The following is a 16,998-nucleotide window of genomic DNA, read 5'->3' as shown; positions in this document are numbered from 1 at the left end:
TTTTTATTATTATTTTATTTAATCTTTATTTAAACAGGTGAGTCTTTTAGGAGAAAGTCTTATTTACAATAAATATCAATAATAATCCTTTTAAGTCACAGAAGGTTAAAATAAAAGCCACTTTTTAAATATATTTTCTGTCATTATTATTAATATTATTATTTTTTTTTTAGAAAAGAAAAGAAAGCCAGTTTGTATTTTTTAGCCATGTCGCCCAGCTCTCCCTTCAGTGTGGAAGCTCCCGTGTTTCCTGTGGAGTTTAGCGTCTCGGTGTGTTTGCTCTCGTCATGCAGAGACGTTCTGTGTGGGCTGCTGCTTTGCACCAACCTGACAGAAAGGCCCAGATTTGGGGAACTGCAGGGAAGACTCACCAGTTTGACGATCCATCACCAGAACCGATACATGGACTGCAGGTGAAGCAAGGAAAGCTATTAAGAGTTGAGGTTAAGAACCAGGATGCTTGATTGTGACTGTCTGAGTTCCAGAGGGGGTCATGCGGTGCTGGACGACGGTCTGGATCTGGGCTACGTGGATGACGGGACGCCATGTGGGCCAAACATGATGTGTCTGGAGCGCCGCTGCCTCCCCGTGCCGACCTTTAACCTCAGCTCCTGCCCCGGCTCCTCAACCTCACGCATCTGCTCCCACCATGGGGTGAGACCACGCCCGTGGACCCCAGAAACCTCCCTGCCTGGGCACGCCATGCGCTTTCAGGGTGTTTTCACACCTGATGGTCTGCTTACTGACTAGTAACTAACAAGTAACTAATAACTAATATGGCTTTTCATTTCAGTCAGCCTGTCCAAGGGCTTCAGGTGGAAATTTGCTTTTTTTCCCTCTATAACTTGGTACCATACATATCTGCTTTTAATAGGTTAACAAAATGTTGGACATTGTCTTTGTGTAAATAAACAAACTGCATGAAAAAAATAAGAAACTGACTCGGTTTGACTGGGGACCAAAATTGCAACATTTGTTAGATTTTCAGCTGCTGCGGTTAGTTTTCACGCTGCAGTTTTGAAAAACCTGTTCCCCTCCTCGACTGTGGGGGCGCTGCAGCAAGAACCACTGAAGGAAACGACACAAAAACCTTTGAGGAAGACATGAGCGCAACTTTCTTCTTCACAAAATGTAAACAAAAATGGATTAGCGTCACATTTGAGCGGTTATAGGATTTATCTTTTGTTCGCTAGACAGACGAGTTTGTTTTGGTTGTATTTACCCAGATTGCCCTGCGCTGTAGTTCGCTGCCTGCTTAAAGAGCGGTCTCCGGTCTGACGTGATACATGCATTCAAACCAAACCAGAATTGACCTCAACCGAACCGAAATCTATGTTTCAGCCGAACCAGACTTAACTTCTTTGGTATTAATTTCTCCCCAAACGTGAATTCATCCTAAAATTTCCTCCGGTTTCCTCTCAGACCTGCAGTAACGAGGTGAAGTGCATCTGTGATCCCGATTACACCGGGAAGGACTGCAGCGTGTTCGACCCAATCCCGACGCCGACCCCCCTGGAGGGACCAGAGAAGAACAAAGGTAAACACACAGGGAGACGTTTTAGTTTATTTACCTGCCACAAACTGAATCTCCTGGAAAAATATTATCATTAGAATCAATGTCAGTTTACTGTCTGTATGCTTTTAAGTTTTAAAAAGTGTTACTTTAGATTTTCATTAAAAATGTTTATTTTAAAGGATTTCTAAAAAAAAAAAAAAAAAAAATGTTCTGAAGTCTGAAAATATTATTTTAGTTTTATTTTATGAAGGATAAAAATGTTTAAAAATTTACATTTTTCTGAGGGATAAAATATTTTTATTTTATATTTTTATTATAAAGGAATTTAAAAAAATATTTTAAAGGATAGTAATGTTTTTAAAATTGGCTTTTTATTTTGAAGAATAAAAATATATTTTTTCCATTTTTATTTAGATTTTTTTTTTTTTAATATTTATTTTAAGGATGAAAATGCTTTTAAGTTAGATTTTTATTCTTAAAAATATATACATTTTCTTTACTTTAGTTTTTTCCAGTAAAGGAGCAAAATTTTTTATTTTTTTATTTTAGAGAATAAAAATGTTTTTAAAATAAAATTGTATTCTAGGATAAACATATTTTTATTTAAAGATTTTCTTCCTAAAGAAAAAGTTTTTTGAAATTTTAGTTTTACTCTAAAGGATTATATTTATTTTATTACAGTTTTAGTAGATTAACAAATTTGACATAAAATTTTGGATTTTTATTTGAAAGGATAAAAATACAACTTAAAATCAGTGGCTTCAAGAATTAAATTACCTCATAAATTTTCTTAGAAATTAAGAGTTTAGTTATAGTTTGTTCACTTTTTAAACACCTTGTTGTGGATGAAGCAAAGTTTGAATAAATACAGAACACTGAGTGTGTATTGGTTAGTAAAGCAGTAAAGCTTTGGGTTCCTCTTCTGTTTAGTTTTAAAATAAAAGTTTTCAGTTGTTGTTAAATTGTGTGCAGAAATTAGAAATCAAGACAAATCTTGGAACGTCTGAGAAATTAAAAGAACCCTTTCTGCATACTTCCAGTTTCTCCCCAGAGCCAAGTTCCTGTTTAATCTTTTGTAAACATTATCTTTGGATTTGCCTCTAGCAGCACTACGTTTTTTCCTTCAGACCTCAGTTTGATCTGAAATCGTCCAGGTTTCCATTACAGCACAAACCAAGGAAACTCATTTTTCCTCCTCTGCTTTCTCGCTCTGCTCTCATTCTGGCCGACTTCGCTCCCACAGGTCCCAGTGGCACCAATATCATAATCGGTTCGGTTGCTGGTGCAATTCTGCTCGCTGCAATAATCCTGGGGGGAACAGGCTGGGGATTTAAGTAAGAGTCCTGGCTGCGTGCATGTCTATGTATCTCTGTGTGCTGTGCTTCTCCAAACACGTCTGCAGCTGCTGCTTGGTTTGTTTATGCTGCTGCATGTGCAGTACCTGGTTCTCAGTCTACATGTTCTTATATTTAATTCATATTTAAAGCATAAACGTCTTGTTTAAGATGGAACTGCAGCTGAGTGAGCACAGAGAATATTTATTTAATTTCCTAACATGAAATCACTATTCCATATTTTTCTTTGTGAGATTATTAATGCATAGTAAAAGTGACTTTTATGCTTTATAACAAGAAATTACTGAATACTTTCAGACTTTTGGTAATTTATTTTACCACCGAGTCTGCACATCCTTAAAAAGTCTTAAATTTATTAATCTAAAGTTAAGGCATTAAAATGTCTTAAATCTATTTTAAACGGTAAGCTGGCCTTACATATGTTGATCACAAGTCTTAAACTTTGTGCTGGCAGGATGGTATTCTATGTAGTCTTTGTATCTCTTCTGACTTTTCAGTCAGGCAAACCTTGGAGTCACTTCTTCACTGCGTTCTGTGATTTGAAGCGATTAAAGCTACTAGTAGCAAGCAGCTAATACGCCCTTGCTAACTAGCAAAGTGTATTAGCAGCTATAGATGCAGTGGAAATGAAGGAAGGAGAAAAACTAGTTAGCTCACTTGTTTTAAAGCAAGCTATCAAAAAATGGTGAGCTAGCTAGTTAGCTATCATGGTGCAAATTTATCACCAGCTGGCTGGACATCGTTTGTCTTTGCCATTGGATCACTTCTGTTGTGAACCTGTACAATGCTACATTCATTCTGTGCAAAAAAGCTTGGGTTTTTCAGGCCTTAAGACTGTTTCTTTTGTACATTTTTGACATGTTATAGGTCTTAAATTTCAATCAAAATGGTCTTTAAAAGTCTTACATTTGAGCTGGTTAAACTTTGTTTACAAATAACAAAAATCAGACTACATTTAGGTTTTATTTGTATTTCAATATGACCGATAGATGCTACCTTCTGTATTCTGTATGCGATAAAATGGTAAATCCTTTGATAATTTGGTAACAAGCTGGACAGTTTAAAATCCTGTCATGTAGAACCTGCAGAGGTGTTTTGACATGAGTCCACGAGTAATTTCAGTCATTTTTCCCCTAAATCTATTCGTAGGATGAGATGATGGGGTGCTGGATGGCTTCATGATTCATGTAATTATGTGGTTTATCTTGGAAAATGCAGCACCAGGATCAGCTATTGGGAAAATATGACACCGCTCAAAATGGTGTGTGGAGCGGACACATTTTTAAGGGAATGTTTTTGGAATATAATTATAAATTATTGTGGTATTTTATGAAAGCATCGACTTTATTTAGAAAAATGTGTTAGGCAGAAAAATATCTTTGATCCTGAGATCTTAGTTTGATATTTTGGGAGATAAGTGTGAGAGACAGAAATCTGCAGTTGTATCTAGAAATGTTTTTTCTTTCCTCTCTTTGTTTCACTCTGCTAATATCATGGCTCCAGCTTAGCTGTGGCATGCCTGCACTGCCCGAAGAAACAAACTCGTTTACCATCTTCTGTCATCATCTCAGAAATCCGTGGTGGCAGAGTTTAGTCTGCGGATGCGAAATGACAGAAAGCTCTTCTGATTCCTGTTTACTGCTTTGCTGTTTGAAGTTTTTAGGCCTGCTGCATGTTTTTCCCTTTGTGCTTCATGCATAAGTGATGGTTGATGATCTGACTGGAGCTTTTTTGTTTCATCCCGTCGCTGCTGCCGATCCAGGAATATCCGGAAAGGACGGTACGACTCAGGATTTTAATCCTAATCCCAGTCCTGGAACATCGCTGGTCTTAGTTTCAGTTTTATACACACTTTTCATTTAAAGCATTTTTAAAATATATTCACAGATATCCGTGTGGTTTTATGTTTGTTCGCACCAGTCCTGAAACATTGTGTTTTGTAGACGTTAATTCATTATATTTACATCAAAATAAACGGAGTTAATACAGATTTAAAAACAAAACATATTTGATTTTTCTCATTTCTTGTTTTTTTAATTTATTATTTATTCACCTTTTCTGTGTTTATACAATTTGTGTATTTTGTTGCTCATTTTCCTTTTATTTCTTTCCTTTTTTGTGTTGAAATCCATTCAAACTTTTATTGTTGTTTCCACAAGGATAAGTTATTTTGTCTTGTACTATAAATCTGCCAATTTGCTTGCATGGGATGGAAAAATTAATCAACTTTAAATCTTTGCACAAAAAATAAAAAATGGACCAGAATCAATGCACTTTCATTCATTCTTAGATCTGTTATTAAAACCCACATTTAAGATGGTAAATTTCAGAAAGGTCATGAATTATTGTTATATTATCTGTAGTCACTGATGGCATTCATTAAAATTAAAAATATATTGTTTCCACATTTCTTCTTTAAAATATAATTTTTTGTTGTTTTTAAGGGACACAATAGGCTTAAATACGTTTCAGCTGTAAAAATGTAGCAATATTTGTGTCAATACAAAATATATACCATAAAAGTGTAAATTAACTAAAACAATTATATGTTAAAATTATTTGTGATTATTTCAGTTTGGTTTTCATTGTTTAATATTTCCTGTGCTATAGTTCATCATGAAATAATTTAAAGTCTGCTGACCAATTGCCTTGTTTCTATTGCCTAAATGTAGAAAATTATTTCTCAATCTGCTGCGACATAAGAAAATAAAATCAGAGTTTCCTCCCGAAAACCTTTTAACCTCGATGCTCAGAGCGCCAGCACAGTCATTTGTCCAGTGGCCGCCATGTTTTTGACTTAAAAAATGTTTAAAGTTGACAGGAAATTGAAAATATTACTAGATAGTTATGCATTTTTGGAAGACTGGAAGATCAATGCCTAATACCAACTATAAAGTCTTAAAAAAGGCAATAATAAGAAAAGATAAATTAACAATGCTAAGCCTGGTGGGGGCACAAGTGAAGCCTGGTGGCCCGCCAGGCTGATAATACACTGAGGGAAACCCTGAAAATGCTTAAAAACTAAAATAGTTATGTGGGCTTTTTGCCATAAAGAATTAAAATTTAAATGTCATGGTTTCCACATTTAATAGTGTCAAACAAACTATAAAAGCATTTAATTATAGTTACAATTGCTTAAATACTTATGCATTTTCTTCTCTCGATCATTAGCTGTTTTTTTTTATTATTATCATTACTGTAGTGAAGAATGGTAAATCTCATTTCTCTGGGTCCATTTTCTGATATTCCCAATCTAAAATCTGTGTTAGCTATAATAAGCTCTTTTTCTATTTTTCCCCTCTTAATGCTCTTCTTTTCTCTTCTGTCTTCCCTCTCATTTCCAGATCTTCAGGAGTTTAAGTTGCATCTCTTTTATTCCTGTCCATTCTGAGGACACAGAACAGAGACGTCTTCCACTTAACGAACCGTCAGGCGTTTCGTTTTTCCATTTCCTGCTCCGACTTTGTTGCTCTTCACTCCAGCTGAGTTTAGTTGGTCTGGAGGAATAAATCTGAGAACTACGGCACTCCTTCAGCTGGTCGCCACGAGTTTCTGGGCACCGATTTCTACCTTACAGTCTGCATTACTTGTCTAACTTAACTGTTATTGCGCATTACCCCTTTAAGTATTTTAATGAACTGCTCGGTTCCTGGAGAGTACAGCCATCTCCTCTCTGCAGTGTAAAAACCACAAACTGCTACTGAACGTCGGCTTTTTAGATTAGAACGGTACATTCCACAATAAGAGCCATAATTTCTCCTTTTATGCTGCCTTGACAGGAAATCTGAGGGACACGTTGACAACCAGAGGGACAGTTGGTTTGCACTGAATGTATTCTCCCTGCTATAAAACAAATAATACTTCTATATATAAATATATCTGTGTGTGTGCAGGCATATGAAAAAGTTTGGGAACGCCTCCTCATTTTGGCTTTCAAAGTTGCAACTTACTTATAAAAGTAAGTTATAAGTTATAACAAGCGGTTGCATGATGCTTCATAAGATGGCATCATGCAACCGCCAGGCGCCATATTGGTAGGAAGAACTACACAGAGTGTACACAAAGTAGCTGACTAGTCTGCAGTTTTCCAGTTTTGCAACAATGATGGACTCGTATTGTGATTCACAAACAACTGAGGGAAAGTTAAAGATAGAAGCTTTTATCACATCCTTCAAGTACGACAGCACATTAGGGCCAATAGGAAACAAAAAGGAGTTACGTTTTACCAAAAAGCTAAAAAAAAAAAAAATAGATTAATGTCAGACATTTTTTAGAAAAAAAAAAAACATGGAAATTTCAGAGTTTTAAAAGTTGAAAATTTGTGAGGAAAAAAAGTTTGAGCTGGATTTCAGAAATTTCCTTGGAAAAAACATTGAAATTTCTGAGTCTCAAGAGTCAAACATTTGCTGAAAAATATTCTGAAATTGTGAAATTAATCACAAATATTCTAGAAAAAAAACTTGGAAATGTTTTTGGAAAAGTTTGAAAATCAGTTTTAAAAGTTTTGACTTTTAAAACTCAAGTTTGTTTTGGCTGTGTACAACATGGCATTATCTCTTATTAGTGAAATAATCTGCCAGTGGAACTAGAACTGGGTTGCTAGGTAACGGGCTGGGGTTGCTAAGTAACGGCGCATTGCCCGTTGATTCCGGAATAATCTACAAGTGGAACTCTTTTTTTCCATCAATATTCAGGAATTATTTACTTAAAACAATCTCCATATGTTGCTGAGAATTTACTTGTAAGTTAGTTTTGACTTATTTCAAGTGTACTGAGATATTCGCACTATAAAATAGACAAAAAAAATTTAAGACATTGGTTTCTTGCAGTGAAGTAACTGATATCAAGCTGTTACATGACTTTAAAGGTATTTTCATGCCTTTTGTACAACTAAATCACCATTTTTTTCTTTAGAGATCACCCCAGTTTGAAGATGCTACTTGGAAATTTAGCATGTATTATGGAGGCTGTCGAATTCCCAAACGTTTTCATGTGACTGTACTTATGCATCCAGATATGGTGCTGTTGTAAAAGCTTTGGGACTCAAGTGACAGCGGTGATTCACTGCCACCGAATGGAAGCACAAGTCTTTTATTAGAGACTCTTCTTCCTGCCTACAGCTGAACAATTAGCCAAAAAGGGTCCAAAATCTGTTCTGGGAGAGGTTTGGCCATAAAACAACCAAATCAGACTGGAAACTTCCTGTTGTGCTTTGCAAAAGTATTAATACCGTAACTTTACTACATTTAAATGTGTAAACTTGGGATTTTATGTGATTAATAAGCAGCAGGCTTTTGGGTGTTATCTTTACCATCTTTTCCCATTAAAAACTAACATTTTTGCCACTTGGCTCTTGCACAAAGTGGATTTTTCCTCTCACTTCAAAAAATGCACCACTTTGTGTTAATCTGTGACATGGAATCCCAATAAAATACATTGACTTTTTAGCTTGTAAAAAAAGTAAGTTCATGCAGTTGTGCTGTCAAACTGAAGAAAGCATGAAAACAATATAAGAAATACAAGATGCAAAGGGTTCACATTAGCAATAAACATGTTTAAAACAGAGCATCTTGACTGTTAATACAGGGTAAACATCTGATGTTACCCTCTAGCATCGTTCAACAGGGCATTGGCATTTATGTCAGTAAAAAATAATCCAAATTGCACTGCCAGTACATCCACATGAAAAGAATATATCAGCATCTTTGATTTTTAAAACCTTTTTAATCAGAACTACAAGCTGGAATGCTTGGCAGGATGTGATTAAACTGAAACTGTCGCTACTCGAGATCGGATTTGGCAAAAAACTCGGGCCGTGACTGTTTGTCCTGTTTCTGATCACATGTTGTAGTAGGATGCAGATTTAAGCACCATTTACTCCTGACTTCCAATGCAAACTCTTATAACAGTATATTAAAAAATACCTGGAAATGTGTGTCGTTTTTGGTGTTTGTTTGTTTTTTTGTTTGTTTTTGCAAAATGCAGCGCAAATGGTATCTCTCACTTCTCTACTTTAAAAATGGGAAGGAACTAGAAAAAATTGCATTTGCTGTGAAAATGCAATGTGAATGGTGGAAGCTGAGTGTTTATATTTGAAGTCAAATGCAGAAGAGGCAGAATAAAGCAAAAGCCTGCAAAATGCAAATATAAGAACTGTAAATGAGGAGTGAAAATATTCAATCAATGCCAAAATCCCAACCAAAGAGTATTAGAAATGTATGTAGAACAGCTTACATAGCTAAACTTTAAGGTCAAAACAGATTATGAGATAGAGGAATAGCCACAAGGTTAGGACTAACATCTTGACCTACAGTCGCAGGGTTGGACATAGGGTTGGAAGCTGGAAAGATGGTTCTAATTAGGGTTGGAGGGAGAGTTGGATTAGGGTTGGAAGGATGGTTCTGATTGGGGTTGGAAGGATGGTTCTGATTGGGGTTGGAAGGATGGTTCTGATTGGGGTTGGAGGGATGGTTAAGGTTAATTCCAAACCTCCTCCCAATTCTAATTCCAACTGGGCAAAATAAAGTACCGTATTTTCCGCACTATAAGGCGCACCTAAAAACCTTCAATTTCTTCAAAAGCCGACCGTGTGCCTTATAATCCTGTGCGCCTTGTATATGGACCAATATTGAGCCACAACAGGTCTAGCAACTACGGTAAGCAGCCGCCGACTTCATTTTCTCCCGTAGAAGAAGAAGTGCACAGTGCATGCTGGGATAGTTGTCAGAACGCTGGTTTGTAATCTACTAATAAAGTTTGACTGACCAATCTACCTACCGACCATCTAGAATCAGGTCGTCTGCAGGTCATTTAGCACCACGTTCTCCACGAACATGCTGTGCAGGAACGGAGAAGGGTGACCATCGTCTGGCCACGCCCCGGCCCAGTCTGAAGGCTCTCCTCACCGGGTCGGACTGTTTTGTTGACATTCCCTTTAGTGCAGCTCCATCTAGTGGATGCATAACGTAACTCCAGCCTCTACTGTAGCATCTATTCTATGTGCCTTATAATGCGGTGCGTCTTATATATGAAAAAAGTTTTAAAATAGGCCATTCATTGAAGGTGCGCCTTATAATGCGGAAGATACGATAAATATTATTTTGGGGAGGCTATCATCCTGAAAATTTTGGACACTATTTTTTTTTTTTTTCCTAATTTATATTTTAGATCTGCAGTGGTTTGCAGATTGCCTTTGACAGAAACATGTGTACTTTGCTTACTTCTTTGAAATTTTGTGTTTTTAGTTTAGTGAGCCGGTAAAATCCCATCTTCCTACTTTCATTAAAAAATGTCCCAAAAACACGAGAGACAGTTTTCATTTCCATTGCAAAAAGTTTGAACACCACTGCCTTAAAGCTTTCTATCGCTTTATGGCGCTCATAAAGGCCAGGGAGGCAACAGAGAAATTACCCTTACAAATGTTTTTGTGAAATCTGTTGCACAAAATATTGATTTTAGGAAATAATCATAACAGAGCTTAATACCTTAACTAAGAACCAGATAATAATAATGTTACCAATTTCCTCAGGAAAAAAGTAGAAACTAAAATGTCATTTATTTGTAGAAAATATTTTAAAACAAATACATCTGGAAAAGTTGCTTTATAATTTAGCTGAATGGAGCAAAATTAAAAGTTACAATAAACAAGAATAAAAACAAAAAGCAAAATAATTTGGTTTTTGTGATGTAAAAGAAAAGCCTGGTGAATAATTTCAAACTCTTTTTGGACATTAAACGTGACATCATAAAACAAAGTGAAATGCAAATGCAGATTTGATCAGTTTTTTTAACAGTTTGCTTAAAAGTTGTTGCTGTTTGTTAAATAGAGGGCCAAAAACTTCATGACATAGCTATTGCTAATGCTTAGTTATTACTATGATACTATTTTAATTAAATTTAAGAATCTAACATTACTAAAAGCAGCAGAGCTGGAGCTGTAAATGGTTGAGCTCAGATGTCGGCCTCTCCTGCGTCTCCTTTTCCTTTCTTCTGCCTCCATTTTGCAAACATGGACTCTTCATAATCTCCCACACCTTCAAATTCGGCATCGGGAGACTCGGAGGACAAAAGTGGATTTTCGTCTGGTCCACTAAAACCCTTGACAGAAATATTACAAAGCCAATCTTTACTGGCTGAATCATTGATGATATGAAAGAGTTAAATAAACCAAAATGTTTAAAGGATTACATTTTGTCAATCTTACCTCATCATTTGTCTCCAAGTACTTTATTAGAAACGTCAACATCTGTTTTTGAGTGACGGTCTGGTTGTAGAATCGAAGAGCTTCCTGTTAAAACAAATTATAACAGATGGAGGCAATATGCTGTCATTATAGCTGGCTTTGATATATACTTTTAAAATATATTTAGTCAGGCTGCACCATTAAGTTGCTCTAATTTCAAAATTAATTTTTTTCGGTAGCTAATTTAGAAATACACGCAAGAAATTCTTTCTCTTTTCTGTGACAGTAGATGTGACTTTTTGCAAACCTCCATATAGATCGCAGATAACTTGACCTTAAGTCAGGCTGATGCAGCAGTTTAGTACAAGTAAGAAATACTGCCACCTGGAGGTGGGAGCTAGCATCACTTTAACACAATGTTTTGACCATTTTTGTGGGAAACTTATAAACTCACAGTTATGCATTAGCATGAAAAAATGCAGGTATCTGTTGATTTTGTGTAAATTTCTGTGAAAAAAAAACTGCAGGAGCTGATTGATGTAATTTGGAACCATGCAGATAAAAACTGCTTTGATTTGATTGAATATTGATGTTGATATTGCTCCATAATGTTTTTCAGAAATATTGTAGTTTCTAAGATACTGTTTTATAAAATCAACTTTTATTTAGCCAAACTTAACACAGTTTTAATTGCTTTAAATGATTGTTTTACTCTTCCATCATGCAACAGGAATGCTGGATAAAAGCTGTTATTTTTTTAACTCACTTCCATTATTTGTTTTAAATGTAACTTTTAAAAGAGTCCTGCTAATTATTTTTATAATATAGAGTTGTAATTGTACATTCAAGTATTAATATGATATGTTTCTCATATTAAGTGTTTCATATTATATTAAGTGTGTGCAACTGTTTTTGTATTAAATGCATTTTTATGATGTGGACATCCAGAGGAGGAGCCATTGTTACATCTATGGCTAGTCCAAACAAACAAACAGGAGAAAGCAGGACTGTTTCACTCAGAGCTGAAGGTTTTCTCAGTTTTCCGTCTCATTTTCCTAAATCTCTTGTTGGTTTTCTTCAGATAAAGTTCTTCTTACTGTTCTGGGTGTGAAGTGGTGGGCCTGCAGGCCCCACTGTGGGCTGTAGGCCTCATAGTACAGCAGGTTGTCCTTCATCACCGGGTCTTCAGGCTGGAACAGGAAGTAGCTGTACGCACAGGGTACGGCTCTGCGCCCGTCATTCACTGTCCAGAAAATTACAAAATTATAGAAACAAGAATATGTGGTACTGGAGAGCTGGACTGGAGCTGAACTTACGTTTGTAATAGGCGTACTGGAGGTAGTGGTAAATGGTGGGAACAAAGTTCTCCACAAAGTAGCCGCCAACGTTGGGCTTTAGGTTTTCCTCACACTTTATCTTGCATTTTAACGTGTCAAAGTAGACTTCTGTGGAGAAAAATAAAACCCTTACTTAAATGAAAAGCAGCTGAGATGTTTTAGACGTTTTCCTGATGTGGTTTTCATTTTACTTTGTAGTATAACCATAAAATACTGGTAACTATTCACCAGCAATAAAATACAGAACATGTTTCTGAGTTTCTCACCATTTGCCTGTTTGGTGTGTCTGACATGCAATCAGAAAAGTGATAACACTAAATGTACATTTACAAAATTAATACTAGTATCTTACACTGAAAAAAGGAAACAGGTGATCCAATTTTAAAGAATTATTTAATTTGTTACAAGTCATCAAATTAAGTTTATCCAGGTAAATATATTAAGCTTATTAAACTTACTTCACTTAAATAAAGTAAGTTCAACAAACTTAATTTGATTACATGTAACAAATTAACTTTTTCTTTAGGTTTGAGCTCCGTTCTCTTTTTTTTTCAGTGTATTCATTAAAATATTACTGTGTGTAGTTTGGTACATTATGTTGATTTATAGGTTGTAATTATTTTTCAATTGCATTTTATTTATTTTTGTAAAAATACTATAAGCTCAAAATTACTCAGTAGAATTTAATTATATTTTATCAGAAAGGATAAATAATCAATTGAATAATTGCCATACAATTTTTCTTCCTGGAATTAAATCAAAAACAATTAAATCAATAGTTTTTCTTAAAGTTGAAGTTCTTGAAATAAACAATCATGTTTATTGTTGCTGTTGCCATTTTTGTCACTTTTACAACTTTCTGATGATTTACTACTATATAAGCAGAAAGGCAGTGGGCCGAAAGCAGAACCTTGTGGTACCCCGAGTTTTGAAACGTTGGTCTTCTGTTGTCACCTTCAACAAATTCTCAATTAAACTAATGAGAATTTTAACTCTTGACGTTAATGGAGAAAAATCTTAGGATTAATAGAATCAAAGCCTAAGTCTTGGGTTCATAGTGAATTAATTACTTCATATTTACCGGCTAACAGAGCGTAGAAGTCTGTGTGTGAAGAAAAATGGCCGACCCCGTCACATTCGGCCTGGCAGAGGTCGTACTCCTGCAGGTAGAACCTCAGCGCTTCCTCCAGGCGCTCAGAGCCGCTGCTGTACTTCCCCAAGTCGACAAGCTTCACGCCGCTAACAAAAGATGGCTGAAAAGTTTTTAAAAAGTGGGAAGTAACTAGTTACATTTACGCAGTTACATTTACTTCAGTAACGTTTTTGAAAAAAATTACTTTTAAGCATTTTTACTACGCTGTTCTTTTTACCTTTACCTTTTTACTTGAATTAAATTTATTATGAAGTGTTTCTACTCTTACTTGAGTAAAGTTTCTGGATTTTCTACCCACTGAATGAAAAACAAACATCTTTTAACCAAAGATTCAGACACACACCTGCAGTTTTTGTTAAAGTTTCACAAGTTTTTATTGAAAGAAACTGATTTGGAAGGAAAGAAAATCTAAATTTTGTTGTTTTTTGTTTTTGTTAAATTGTCATTGTCATTTTGGTCATTAAAATACCAAAATTTCCACTCAACTTTATATTTTGTTTCATCTGATTATGTAACTTTTAAATATTAAATGATTTATAATTTGATCAGTTGACCAGTATTTGAGAAGACTTTTACCAAATACTTTTTTACTCTTGAGTAATTTCTTGGACAGTTACGTTTTACTTTTACTTTAATAAAAATATGTTGACGTAGTGCTACTTTTATTTGAGCAAAATTTTTGGGTACTCTAAGTCACACTAGGACGGAGGGGTCAAAGTTGAGAAACCTTCAAAGCACCAGTTGTGATTTTAATTCAAACGGGGGTTAAATAAATAGATCTTTTTCCCCTCAGAACATTTGCATCATTTTGCGTCTGGCTTTTTGCCCCACCTCATAAAGTCGTTGTTCGTGGTCGATGAGAAAGCCGTCTAGGTCGTACTCGTTCTTGTACTCCTCCATCAGCTGCAGCATCTCCTGGTCCTCGGGGTTCCTCTGCAGGAAGGTATAGGCGCACGGGACAGCCCGCTGCAGGTTGTCGAGCTGGACGCAGACGGGAACAGAATTAAGGCAGAAAAACCTTGGAAAAAATAATAATCAGCTGGAAATTTAAAGCAGAAGTCAGAGCAGGACCTTAACAGGATGCAAAAAGATCCAGAAGAAACCGTCCAAGAAAATAGTCAGGTAAGAGAAACACGACTTCAACATATTTTTATTTAAGTAAAAGTAAAAAGTGGCCTTCCAAGAAATTACCAAAGTAGGAGTAAAAAAGTATTTGGTAAAAAGTTTACTCAAGTACTGAATTGATCAAATTATCAATCAATATCAATAGCTATTTAAAATGACATCATCAGATGGACGAAATATAAAGTTAAGTGGAAAATTTGGTGTTTTAAGGATGAAGACGACAATAATTCATATAAGTAACTAAAATTAACTAAATCAAATTTTATCTGTACAGCACATTTCAGCAACAAGGTATTTCAAAATGCTTTATATCATAAAAACACAAAAATACAAAGTCATAAAACAACTGAAAAATTATATTTTGCTGTCATTTCACATTAGATTCTTGATTAATGTTTTATTTATTATGTTTCAAAAGCAACTCTAAACAGGTGGGTTTTAGTCTGGATTTAAAGGCACTCAATGTTTCGGCTGTTTTGCAGTTTTCAGAAAATCTATTCCAGATTTGTGGCACATAGAAGCTGAATGCTGCTTCTGCCTGTTTGGTTCTGGTTCTGGGGATACAAAATAAATACATTTCTTTCAATACAAAACTTACGAAAGTAACAAAAACTGCAGGTGTGTGTCTGTGGGGATAATTTTTGGTTAAAACATGTTTGTTCTTCATTCAGAAATATTACTCAAGTACAAATAAAAAGTACAGCGTAGTAAAAACCAATTTCTGTATATAAAGTAAACTAGCTATTTCCACGCTTTGCGTCCTACCTTAGCGTGAGCAAAGTGCAGATATCTGTACGGGGATCTTTTGCTGAACTCCTCCAGGATCTCGATGCTGGGAGGCGGCAGCTGCAGGACCGGGAAATGCGCCCTGCACTTCTTCTGACAGGACGCTGTCCGCATGACGCGCCAGCAGACGCTTAGATCCGGGGCTGCTGCGAGGAAAAGTGGCTCCTCATGACTGCTGCTGTTACACTGGACCGAGCAGAACCGCACACTTTCCCTGAGAAGTCGGTGCAAACGCAAACTCAGCTCCAAGTACTGGATGGATTCGGTCCAGTTTCCTGCTACGTAGCTGTCCAGCGCCAGTCCGTAGGCTGCGGTGAGAGGAAGGAGTTCTTCTTTGGGAAAACTTCTGAAGCTGTAGCTCTCATATTGTGCGGATGTCTTAATAAACACAAAGTTCACACAGAAAAGCATTAGAAATATTAAATACAAGCCTCTTTTTGCGCTCAGTCCAACCATGATGAGAAAACATTCCCGCGTTTCCCTCCTCTCTTCTGCAGAGTTTGTGATTTGGTGGTCTGCTGAAGTGATCAGGGGCTTGTGGGAATTCTGGGATTGGAAATTTCTCAGCGTCACTAAAACAGAGAACTACTCACCGGTCAACAGCCAGGTTTATTTCTGTTTTGATTTTCCTTTGACTGGAGCGCCTGGAAAAGAACAATCTCTGAGCTTGTCTGTTTCAAATCCAAACTGGTTTTGTCTAATAAACCATAAAAAGTCAGTGGCTGTTTTTGACGTCATCTGAACATTGGATGCTAGCTGGGAAGATCAGAAATAGCGAGGGAGAGGAAAGTAGGTGACAACCTTAACATGTAGATGTGATGTGGAATTTGGTGTATTTTGTTTCAGTTAAAAATAAAAAAGCAACCGACACACCAATTCTAACAGATCATCAGTAGAGCAAGTTTAGCTAATTACCGCCGCAGTGTTAGCTTAGCTAATAGCAGCGGTAGCTAATCTACCACAACGATTGCTTATCTTAATAATCGCAAAATAAACATCAAGCCTAAAAACATGATAGTGTAACGGACTGAATGTGCTGGTCTTTGTGTATGAAATGTTTGAGTGTTTTTTTGGTGTTGAATCCTATTGCATAAAGTGGTGTTGTCAGTTGCTATGGCAACGAGACTGCGCAGCTTAGGCCAAGGAGGGTGGGGGGTGGTTTTGAGTTGTTTTTCTGCGTTATTTTACCATTTGCTGTGGCACACAGCCCTAAATTAATAATACCTACGTCTCCAGATTTCATTTAGATAACATGATTGTTCTACACGACAACGCGGCTACGGATAGCTTGTAAAAAAAATAGTATATTTGCCCTCCAGCTACAACTTCGGGATGTAAACATTCGAAGGGGTTCCAAAGCAAACAGAGACGAACAGTCATGTGTCCAAACAGATGCAAAATATACATACAAATTAAGTTTTTGTATTTCGAGATATCTTTGATATAACAAATTAATTATCCATTTATCAAATTATCTGTATTTTCTTAAAGTTACAAAATTCATTAGAAGCACATTAATTCTTATTTATTGAATTGTGGCACTT

The 16,998-nt window shown here is 36.0% G+C and overlaps 2 protein-coding genes across 3 annotated transcripts in view; one reads left to right on the top strand and one right to left on the bottom strand.

Annotated features, from left to right (window-relative positions):
• The window catches only part of adam11 (ADAM metallopeptidase domain 11), a 34,721-nt gene extending 29,847 nt beyond the window's left edge, over positions 1 to 4,874 (top strand). For both annotated transcript variants that reach the window (XM_088016449.1, XM_088016448.1), the window contains exons 22-25: positions 294 to 413; positions 486 to 654; positions 1,423 to 1,537; positions 4,634 to 4,874. In XM_088016449.1, the coding sequence (XP_087872575.1) occupies positions 294 to 413; positions 486 to 654; positions 1,423 to 1,537; positions 4,634 to 4,734 (505 nt within the window). In that variant the 3' untranslated portion in view covers positions 4,735 to 4,874. The remainder of the gene's footprint in view (positions 1 to 293; positions 414 to 485; positions 655 to 1,422; positions 1,538 to 4,633) is intronic.
• Positions 4,875 to 10,409: 5,535 nt separating this feature from the next.
• On the bottom strand, positions 10,410 to 16,010 carry LOC106926206 (endoplasmic reticulum protein SC65-like). The gene is made up of 7 exons (XM_015000975.2): positions 15,434 to 16,010; positions 14,375 to 14,524; positions 13,472 to 13,643; positions 12,370 to 12,498; positions 12,151 to 12,296; positions 11,075 to 11,158; positions 10,410 to 10,968 (listed from the first exon to the last, which is right to left on the bottom strand). Exons 1-7 carry the CDS (start codon positions 15,908 to 15,910, stop codon positions 10,822 to 10,824), a joined length of 1,305 nt encoding a protein of 434 aa, XP_014856461.2. The 5' UTR covers positions 15,911 to 16,010; the 3' UTR covers positions 10,410 to 10,821.
• Positions 16,011 to 16,998: the final 988 nt, after the last annotated feature.

The sequence above is a fragment of the Poecilia mexicana genome, unplaced genomic scaffold (genome assembly GCF_051168715.1).
Source record: "Poecilia mexicana isolate PSO_F unplaced genomic scaffold, ASM5116871v1 scaffold_19, whole genome shotgun sequence".
In the NCBI taxonomy this organism is placed as follows: Eukaryota; Metazoa; Chordata; class Actinopteri; order Cyprinodontiformes; family Poeciliidae; genus Poecilia; species Poecilia mexicana.
The sequence above is the reverse complement of the archived record's forward strand: the minus strand, read 5'-3'. Positions and strand labels throughout refer to the sequence as shown.